Source organism: Populus alba, chromosome 1 (assembly GCF_005239225.2).
Source record: "Populus alba chromosome 1, ASM523922v2, whole genome shotgun sequence".
Lineage (NCBI taxonomy): Eukaryota > Viridiplantae > Streptophyta > Magnoliopsida > Malpighiales > Salicaceae > Populus > Populus alba.
The window spans coordinates 14898293-14909433 of record NC_133284.1 but is presented as its reverse complement, the minus strand read 5'-3'; the positions used below and the strand labels follow the sequence as shown (position 1 = coordinate 14909433).

General features: G+C 30.2%; 2 protein-coding genes across 5 annotated transcripts; one reads left to right on the top strand and one right to left on the bottom strand.

The window, feature by feature from the left end:
• The first annotated feature begins 5562 nt into the window (after nucleotides 1–5562).
• LOC118039069 (phosphatidylinositol N-acetylglucosaminyltransferase subunit C) lies at nucleotides 5563–7801 on the top strand. The gene is made up of 2 exons (XM_035045652.2): nucleotides 5563–5683; nucleotides 6481–7801. Exon 2 carries the CDS (start codon nucleotides 6673–6675, stop codon nucleotides 7576–7578), a length of 906 nt encoding a protein of 301 aa, XP_034901543.1. The 5' UTR covers nucleotides 5563–5683; nucleotides 6481–6672; the 3' UTR covers nucleotides 7579–7801.
• Nucleotides 7802–8387: 586 nt separating this feature from the next.
• LOC118039068 (uncharacterized) lies at nucleotides 8388–10584 on the bottom strand. 4 transcript variants are annotated; one of them, XM_035045647.2, is made up of 4 exons: nucleotides 10382–10580; nucleotides 9933–10124; nucleotides 9424–9554; nucleotides 8388–8830 (listed from the first exon to the last, which is right to left on the bottom strand). In XM_035045647.2, the coding sequence occupies exons 3-4, from the start codon at nucleotides 9518–9520 to the stop codon at nucleotides 8610–8612; spliced, it is 318 nt and encodes a 105-aa protein (XP_034901538.1). In that variant the 5' UTR covers nucleotides 9521–9554; nucleotides 9933–10124; nucleotides 10382–10580; the 3' UTR covers nucleotides 8388–8609. The 4 variants fall into 4 exon arrangements, with proteins under 4 accessions (XP_034901538.1, XP_073266520.1, XP_034901541.1 ...); XM_073410419.1 differs by having other exon boundaries at nucleotides 9933–10110; XM_035045650.2 differs by having other exon boundaries at nucleotides 9933–10061.
• Nucleotides 10585–11141: the final 557 nt, after the last annotated feature.

Genomic DNA, 11141 nt, shown 5'->3' with positions numbered 1-11141 from the left:
TGCCACATCAGCTTAGAGGTTTTTCACACTTTTGCAATTATAGTCCCAAGTAAGTAAATATCGATCCATTTTTTAAAAAAATATAAGAAATTTTAGATGAAGTTATTTTTATTACTTTTAGTGTTCATGGCATATATATATATATATATATATATATATATATATATATAAAATAAACTCAAAACAACTAAAACAATGTTAATAATTGCTCTTGAGCACTATAAAAAATTTTCATACTTGCACCATAAGGTCAGTCCTTTTTCTTTTTTTTTAATATAAAAGAGTATTTAAACGATGCTAATATTTTTAAATAAACAAAAAAAAATCTTAAACTGGGGTTAAATGAAAATAATTTTATTATTTTTAGTGAGTCATGAATTTTGTTTTTTTTTTATTCTCTTTATATTTTTTTTTCATTAAAATAAGTTCAGAAAATAACTTATAAAATATCACTAATTACTTCTTGAGTGCCATAAAAATTTACCTTTCATATACAATCTCTCACCCATAATTGGGTCTCATCTCACCCATGCAATACTTTGGTATTGCATGTGCTAAGTCGCCAGCCGACTCATATTTTTCCTAACATAAAAAAATATTCATGCAATGCTAGCATTATTAAATAAGCAAGAAAGATCTCGAACTCGGGTTATTGACTTGATTTGGTGCAATAAGCCCAATTAATTTAACAACACAATTAAAAAAGACGTCAATCATAAATAAAGCAAACAAAAAAACAACAATAATAATTAACTATAAAAAAATAAGTCATCAATATTATGCTCGGGAATAGATGAATGAAAAACTCATTAGAGACTTATCATTGCTTTGTCGTGGATATCACCCCACCACCAGAAAAAAAAACCCCATCAAAATGATTTTAACACCACAATGAAACACTTCATGACAACACTGAAAAAGGCAATATACAATGTCAAAGCAACAACTCAAAAGGCAAACCCAATAAATTATTGTGAAACTAGCATCTTATTTTTATTATTAATCAATTAATTTAATTTAATTTAAAAAAAATATTTTAAAAAAGCTAAAATTAACAAAAAAAAAAAAGTAAAAAGTAAAAAAAACATGATATAACTTGGGTCATTCTCAAAATTATGAAAAATCCTATAAAAAGCAAACAAACAAAAATAATGGAGCTCAATCTCCAATTAAATAAATGTTAAGGATAAAACTGGAAAAAAATGAGTTTAAAAAAAAAAAAAAAAAAACTTAGGCAAACTTGGGCGAATATTTTAAAACAAAAAAAAAGTAAAAAGTAAAAAAAAAAACCTGATATAACTGGAGTCATTCTCAAAATTATGAAAAACCCTATAAAAAGCAAGCAAACAAAAATAATGGAGCTCAATCTCCAATTGAATAAATGTTGAGGGATAAAACCGGAAAAAATAAGTTTTAAAAAAAAGAAAAAAAAAAACTCAAGAAAATTTGGGCGAATATTTTAAACCTTGAATTAACTCTCTAAGAATCACAACCCATGAAATCTGAACCAATAAATTAAAAGCTCGGTTCCCAATAAATTTAATATTGAAGTATGAAATAAAAAAATTAATTTAAAAAATTTTGATTAAGAAAAAATAAAACAATCATACGAATGAAATTAAAATTCAATATGAAAAAAATGAAAGAGGATGAAATTACAAAAAAAATCAATTTTAAAAATCATCCTAAATATAAAAAATATAGCAACCAAAATAATAAGGACTAAATTTGACCATTGCAAAAAATAAAAGGGAGATGAAATTGGAAAAAAAATATTAATTTCATCAAAACAAAACAAATAATAATCAAAGGAACATGAATCAAATGTGAAAGAAAAATAAATTGAAGGGCTGATTAAGAAAGTAGAAGGGAGATGAAATTGAAAAAATTATTAATTTCATCAAAATAAAAAAAAAAATAATCAAAGAAACAAAATTAAATGTAAAAGAAAAATAAATTGAAGGGCTGATTAAGAAAGTAGAAGGTAGACATCGAAATCGAGGAGTATAGAGAGAAAAGGAGGGAAAGGTCACTAGTACCAAATCAAAGCCCTTCTGACCACACACGCAACTCAGACATGCAAAGGAAGCCATGATGAATCGAATGTCACACGTGGAAGGCAATGTTCAGTGACCATACGACAGCTCACACATTGCTCGAAAGCAACATGCCGATGCGTGTGCCAACCAAATTTTTTTAATAATATACTATATTTATTAAAGTACTAAATTTCCCTAAAGAAACTCATATAATATATATATATATAACAAATGGAAATGATAGAAAAGCCTTGAAAGCTAGCTTTACAAATTTTTTTCTTTAAGGGCATTAAGGTCGATTTACTTTTTTTTTTATATAAAAAAATGATGTTAAAGCCCCTACAACTTGTTAATTGTTTTTTTTAAAGATAATTATGTCATTTTGCTATGTAGAAATAAAATGAACGGACTTTTATAACCTCAATCAATTTTATAATGACAAATATATAATATGAAAAATACTTTTTTGCCTTTAAAAAGTCAGTTCATTTGGTTTTTGTTTTAAAGAGAAAAGATATCATTATATTATTTCAATCTATAATGCCATGAGTTTCTATTCATGATATTTTCACGACAACTCTTAGATTTTTTTTTAATGACCTATTTAGACATCCTTGTTAAAGTTAAATTTTTTTTACAAAAAACTAAAATAGCTTTAACAATCCGTTACGGGTTATGATACAATTCCTTGTTAAAGTTGTTGCATTACAACGAATGAGAGAGAAAATTGAAAAATACCTATTTTTTTATAATGAAACTCGCCATTTTTGGTGTCAATGAGTTCTATTTTTTTAGGGGTTGCATTTAGGTCCTTTTTTTCATTTATCTTGTTCAAAAAAGTAGATCAGGTTTAAATTTTATTATGATTAGGTCTTTTTGTTTTTATATCCACCTCTAGTAGTTAAAAGCTATGACAATAGATGACGCATCACCTGTTATTTTTTTTAAATGAGACGAGGCTAAAAAAAGGTGAAAAAAAAATTAACATGCCCAAGGTTTTTCATTTTTATTTGTTATTTCATTTGGTTTTTCTACCTTTATTTATTTTTTGTTACCAAAAATTGGTTTTTTTAAGGTACCTAGGGTGTTTCTTAAATGTTTTTTTGGCTTAAAAACCGGGTAAAATAGGTTTTATACACAAGAGGGGTGGCTACCTATCCAGGAAAATAGGTGTTTATTTATTTATTTTATTTTTTATTTCATTCTCTAGCATTTTATTTGTTTTGAATTGGGCTATATAATATTTTTTTTGTTTGATATTTGTGGGTTTATTATTGTTTAAAACAAACACAACAATATTTAGTTAGTGATTAATTTTGCAAATGACTATTTTTGTCATGTGATTAAATAAAAAAATAATTTCATAAATAACAAATTAATCAAAGAAAGTTCAATCCATCACATAAATCACGTATTATATAATTATATGAAAAATAATTTTAAAAAATAATGCTAAAATTCATGATTCAAGTATAGGTTCGATAGGTTAAGTAAAAACAATCGAGTTAATTCAGTATGTCATAACCTTAATATTTTTTAAAAAATATATCATTTTGGGATTTTTTTAGTTTTAAAAAAATAATATAACCCACAATGTAGAGTGGATCATTTATCTAGTTGTTACTAATTAATCTCACTTTTAGTTATAATTGCCAAAGATGTGATTTTTTTCATAGCATTAATACTCTTTAAAAGACTATTATGTCAAAGTTGATTGTAATTGCTATATATATATATATATATATATATATATATATATATATATATGGTGACTATAATTGCACTCTTTAACCATGGAATTATTCTTAATTAATATGGGAGATAGTTAAGAAGAATAACTCATTTTTTGTGAAGCGATTTGGGAGGATTTTACGAAGCATCAACAACACCAAGAATCTTCTATTTGTTTCTTTTTTTCATCACTTTCTTTATAAGGTTAGATTATCTTTGGCTTTTTTTTTTTTTTTTACCTTTAAATAGCTAGAAGTTGCTTATAATTTGTCTTTGTAGTGTCAAGATTTTAACTTTTACTGAAAAAAACCAATAAATACCAGAACTTTGATTTTTTTTTTCTCAATACAAGTCTCCAGGTCTGACTGAAATCCTTTCAAAATTCTAAAGAGAATTTCTTGATGCTGAAAACATGTTGATTCATGAAAAAATTATTTGATCAGCGACGCAGTGTGGACAACATATTTCATTTCTATCCATATATCATTATGTTTGGTGTTATTTATCATTTGAAAATATTTATTTTATTTTATTTACATTTCATTTAATCGGTCAAATACAAAAACAATAATTTTGTAACTTTTTATTTACTTTCCTTTTTAAATAATTGGTCTACACCAAAGTTTTCCAGACTTTTTTCAAATAATACCAACAATTCTTTAATAGATTTCAAAAATATTTCCTTCTTTCAATCTATTATTCAGCTTAGTAAAATATTTCTTTGTATTAATTAACATTAGATATCTATATATTTTAAGATTTTGTAGGCATAAATGGATTTGTTGAATTTTATAAATAAGTTTAATTAGATGTAACTAGTTTACAAGCTCGCACTACATTGCAGGTTGAATCAAGTTTTTTTTTTTTTTTTTTTTAATGTGGAAAAAAAAAATCTAAATTATAGATAATTATTTGACATTGTTATTCGGCCTAATAGGTAACCTTAAAACCTTTTAATTTGACTCCTTACCTAGTTTTGATTTTAAATTAAACTATATAAAAGTTGTCTTGACGTGACCTCATTAACTTGGATCAGTTCAAAAATAATCAAGCCAAACAATAAAAAAAAAAAAATTAAGAACGAGATTTAAAAAAAAAGAAGATAAATTTAAAATGAAAACAAACCTGTAGACTTAATTTCTTATCTAGTTTGGGTTTGAAAATTAAATTGTTTATGAGTTGTTTTAATAATTTAGTCGACATTTAGTTAATTTAGGGAAACTTCAAACTACTGTTATAAAAAGTTTATGGAAGAAATTGAAAAAAATAATGAAATTAAAATAAAAAAGGGGAAAAAATAAAAAAGGAGGGGTAAAATTGAAAAAAAAGAGAGAAGAAAGAGCCTAATTTAATCAAATTAGGTAGTAAAAGGGTCGAAGAAAACAAAGTTTAAAAATTAATAAAAAAATTGAGGTGCTGACTATTAATATAAAACAATAAAGCACTATAATATTTTCCATATTTTTTACGTAGAATCTTTTTAAGGTCTTATATTTAAGTATTGTTAGAATTTTGTTCAAAGATAACTATCGGTGCCTTACTTGGGTTATTAAGATTGGACCTCATATTAAAATGACACGTGGGCAGTTTTAGTAAAAATTAAAGATTTAAATTGGATAAAAGCGGAAGAAAGGGTGGTCCAATTCAACAAAAAATATGAATTACTGGGGTCAAATTAATAATTCACATCGATGAGGGGTTAAATTAACAAAATCAAAGTAGTACAGAGATCAGCGAGGTTAACCTATTTGCAACTTGTCTAATAAAAACGTTTCTCTACCGCGCGGTTATTTTTATAGTTTGTAGTAAAGAAACGCGTTTTCTTCAGGCAATCAAATCATATCTGTTTTTCACTCCGAGAAGAAAATCAAGCAACGGAGAAGAGGACCCAAATCGAGATTTCTTTCTCACAGGTAAAATAAAATATCTCTCTAATCGACATTCACAAAATGGGTCTCAATTATCATTGCTCTTTCATTGTGAAGACTTCGTCTTGTTTTATTTCACTTTCCCAAGCAGTTCTTGATGTGGAAATCTGGTTTCACCTGGCATGAACTATTTTTTCTATGCAGATCATTGCAAAATAACAATCAACGTTTTATCTCGTTTCTAGATGCTTTCGTGTTGTTCACGTTCTCTAAACTATTCTCTGTTAACAGTATTTTCTAACCATTTTCTAACAATATTTGTAAATTTTCTTTTATTGGAAATTGTAATGCAGTTTTGCACTGAAGGGAAATAGTGATCATGGTTTTTTTCTTCAGCAACTGAATTTTAAGAATTGATGTTTTTAAAACAAAAAATGATAATCTAGATGGACTTGAAAAAAGAGAGGGAGATATTCCGAAAACAAGAAAAAAAAAAAAATAGATTAAGCTGTCGAAAGCATGAATTTAGTTAGCGATAAGCTATCTTCTTCTTGCATCTGGTCTATATTTCACAAGAAATGTGAAACAAAGTAAGGTAGCATATAAGTTTGTATTTACATATGGATTGAATTTCTCATAATTTGTATGTTAAGCTGTTTGAAGCATTGTTAATGTGATAAACTCATCTGTGGTCTCGTGGTCAGGAGTAGCAATGGGAATTGTTTTTTTTCACTAGCGTCACATTTCTTATGTATCCGTTTGCAAGTGCAGCCTTTTATATGTAGCTTGTCCTTGTTAGTTTATCTTTCTTTTCATTGATATGTAATGATTGTGATCTGTAGGTGTTTGAAATCACTGGCTGAACCTAAAAGCATCCAGACAGTCCGCAATGGGGTATTTTGCTTTTAGAAATCATCATGTGACAGATTGGAAGACTGTTGCTGTCCTTCTTCATTCTAGATGAACAAGGGTTTTGTTTTTGCTGTTGTTTTGAAAGCAAGGGGTTGGAATAGCAATAGAGTTGTTGGTTCGCAATGGATAGCATCATCAGCGAGAGTCCGCTTCATCCCAGGTGGAGGAAAGTTGCTTATGGAGGAATGCAGCCTGAGTTTGATGACAATCACACTGATGAGTCTTTTCTTGAAGATATGGTCATGAATGCTAATGTTGTTAAGCGGGACATGCTAAAGGTGATGCAGGACTCAGTTTCTATCTCTCAGTATCTGTGCATTGTTGCTCTTGTCGGCTTGGTGTGGACTCACACCCTCCAATCAACCCTTGATGAAAATTCGCTCTTGCTCCTTGATGCTAGCCTTTTCGGATCAGGTTTTTTAGTTCTGCTTTTAACCAAAGAAATGCGTTCCTTGAATCTTCTCTTCCATTATATCCTCAATATATCCTTTTTCACAACTGGGTTATATATGTTGGCTCCTATTTATCACACTCTCACAAGATCCATAAGCTCAGACTCCATTTGGGCAGTAACTGTTTCGCTTGTTGTTCTTCATCTTTTCCTGCATGACTATTCAGGATCGACCATTAAAGCTCCTGTGGCCCTAAAAAATCCAAGCTTAACCAGCTGTGTCTCTTTAAATGCTTCTGTAGTTGCTTCAGTTTTTATTGCATCTCGCCTTCCATCAAGGCTGCATGTATTTGCCATCATGCTATTTTCCTTGCAAGTCTTCCTTTTTGCTCCATTTGTCACTTACTGTATCAAGAAATTCTCCTTCCACTTGCACCTTCTGTTTTCCTTTGGGTTGATGGTTGTGACCCTGGCTTTGGTTTATACACTGCACCACCTACTTTTCATGCTACTGTTTGGTTTATTGTTGTTTATAAGCATTATCTGTCCTTATTGGCTCATAAGAATTCAGGAATACAAGTTTGAGATCAATGGTCCTTGGGATGAGGCTAAGCTTTGTTTCAATGTAACAGATTGAGATCTTTTTGTTTCTGGACGGGATTGGTTGGAAATCAATGACATTAAATTGTTTATGACCATTATGTATACGCTCTTCAGTTGCTGCAAGTAAAAATAAAAGTACTAGTAAGGAGTATCTTTCTCAAAAAACGGAACTGGCTCACTGTTTATTTTACAGGAGGATTTGCTCATAATATTTAGTGGCAGTGTTGTGGAATAGCAAGTGATTAAATGTTTGAGCTTGTTTGAATTGAAGTAGCTTAATCATGGTCATAGAAGCTCTCTTTGTGCTTGTTCAAATTGTTTTCCAGCAGTTTTCTGATCTCTCGTCAGGGGTGCCCGGAAGTTTTCTGCGTTGTTTGTGCTGCCAGCATCTTTGATGGACTAAATCCTGACCCACCAAAGGAGCAGGCCCTTTAGCAAACGTAAATCTTCAGTTTTTTGGTGTTTTTAGCTGTGATCAGAAAAAATACAGATATCATATTTTGCAACGTATGGAATGTATTTAGGCGAACGAAATTATTCCAGTTCTCTCTTCTTGAAAGTTGTGCAAGAACTTAGAGGCACGATGCCTGAGAACTAGTATCCCTGCTATAGTCAGGATTGTGCCATAACCAGGCATTATTCAAAACATCATAGTAAATGCCAATAGAGCTATTAATCCTCGCATAGTTAATTATTAATTATATCTCCACTAACAGTTAATAATTGCTAATATCTTACATCCAATTAATATGCCATGCAAAAATAAGATCAATATGAAAAGGCGAAAGGTTAAGTACATTCAGCTCCCTGTGGCCTGCCGTGGACTTGTGATAAAAACTTGGGTTCAACAAAAACTATAATTTATAACTTTTTTTAAATTTGTTTTTCTCAAAACCACAACCGCAAAAAGAACTACAATATCAAACACTAAGAATTAACGTCATGTTATAAGAAAATTCTGACCGTGGCATCAAAACTCAGGCATCTATAACAAACGACGAAAAGTTGCAAGCGCAGCTTCAAATTCAATTCAACGCCCTCCCCCCTCCAAGTGCCTTATCCGACCTACTCTTCTTTCTTTACCGACTGGGAGGAATCCCCAACTTTACCTGCAGACTGGCTTACACTAGCTTCGGCCTCAGCAAGAAATGCTGGATCTGGCTCGTGTTTATCTGAGGGTTCCTTTATTGCCATATAAATGTAGAATACGATGACTATATTGACGGAAATGACAGCAACAAAGCCGCTCAACAGTGTCAAGGAATGGGGAGACAATTTGGTTATACCTGTTCCAAGATTTCAATCAAATTTAATTTAAGAACAAAGTAACAGCCACTTATGAGGAGAGAAGTGCATGTTCCTAATATCACTAAACTTGCAGGTTCTCTTTTCTCAAAACCTACCAGCAGAACAGAAACGAGAATTTGACAAAATTCATACTACTGGCTGAAACAGCCAAAGCACTTGAACAAAACTCTCACATAAGCATAAAAAAGTTCCCGATAATGCTTTTTTCTCCACTTGGTAACAGGTTAAGAAGAAGAAGCATTCGATGCATTTGCTGTAACATGTTAAGGTGGAACATATTGACTGATAAAAATATAGCAGAATTAAAACAGGAGCTCATGAATACTAGAAACAAGCCAAATAACAAGTTAACATCAGAATCCATAATTTCTTTCCGACAACTTACAAGTGAAAACTAAAGATTGTTAAGAGGTATGAGAACTGGATCAAACACCTACAAGTTTCAAAAATTCTAAAAGACAGATACAGAAGCATTTGTTTGACAAATAACACAATTGGCATAGGCATGATTCAGGCTAAATACACAAATTACCTTGAAGAAGAAAATCACGAATAAAGAAACCAATCTTACCGGGTATCAAGTCATGGTTAAAAGCATATAGGATTGCGACAGGAGCCATCCACATAAGCATTGAGGTGACGAAAAACTTCATTATCACTCCTGCCATCTCTACTTCCCTCAACGAGACAGAGAATCAAAGACTGTTGAGCGGCAAGTAAAAAGAGAGTTCAATTCCTCTTAGAAAATACCTCATCAAAAATCCATACCTCATAAAAAATATATAAGAATCGGACCAAGCAAAAGGAAAGAGTATTGGAGAACAAGACAGGCTCGGATTCAGACATTTACCCGAAAACAAAAACTGAAAAATAATGGCTTCTATGTATCTTTCCATCTTGTCTTATTTTCCAAAAACTGATAATGTTTACTTTTAAAAACACACAAAGCCATGAATATCAAATTAATTAATACTTTTCTTTGTTAAATAAATGAGCTGATCCTAGTTAACTAATCAAATTAACATTTTGATACATGCTCATAAGTAATAAACCAAGTTAACAAAGAAATTTGATAGGCACCTGACTTTAGTCTCTTAGTAACAAACAAATCAAGGGCTTTTTGGCTCTGATAAAAAATACAGGAGCCCCAATGTTAATGCCTGCTAATTCCCGACTCCTCGGTCACAACTCACAGCACGAACAAGGGGTCTGTTGATAAATTAGAGAATTTGATCATAAAATCTTCACCCCCACCAATCTGGAGATACACAACTGACAAGTAGACATTGAAAGATACAAACAGATAAAGCCATATAACAGCAAAAGGGAACCAAATCATGCAGCTTGACTAGCCCATTCAATAACAGAAAAGAAACTACTGCAAAACTAAAACAACGGATCTAAATGGATAAGAAAAAAGAAATATCTATAAAATCAAAGAAAAAATATACACGAATTTAATACTGAAACCTATAAAATTCTGAAACTGGGAAACTAAGACTATGAAATGCGAAATCTGAGAGCTTTACCTTTGAAAATCGGTGTGCCTGGTTACTTCTGCTGCTTTGATTTCTGCCTGAGACAAAAGACCTATAACACACAGATTTTATTCGGCCCAAAAAACATGGCATATGTCCAGTTTCACTGAGGGCATAAAGCCCAGAGGAAAATCGACCTTTACAAAAAGGCTCACTGCCCTTCAAAGTTCTAACTCCACTCCTCACAGAGCCCCAGCCACCTGCGCCTGCAATTTATACACTTATGAATTAAAAGAAAACTACCCATACACCTTTTATAAATTAAAGTCAAAAGAGAAACAAAGCAAAACTTTTGATAATGATATATTGATAATCCCATTGCATTAAGGGTGGTTGAAAAATACTTTTTGATAATAAAAAAAACCAAAATAATTGAGCTCAATGATCTTATTTTTTTTAGGTAACGAATTATTTTTTCAACAACTTAAATTTATGAAACGACAAGCTTTAAAAAAAAAAAATGAAAGGAAAAAAGAAAAAGAAGAAAAAGAAGAAAATGACCGAGTAACATTATGATATTAATGAAAAAATTTAAAGTCATGTAAGAATGAGGTTTTTTTTTTTTTTTAATTCTACCTTTTATTATTTTTCTTTCAATCTTTTTTTTGTCTTTTTTTTTTAATTTTAATTTCATCCTTCAATAATTTTAATAATTTATTTTCGATTTGCTTTCTATGAAATTATCGTAATCTCAAATAAACATTTTAGCATTTAATTTATACTTAATCTTGTTAGCATCTATTTTTATTAT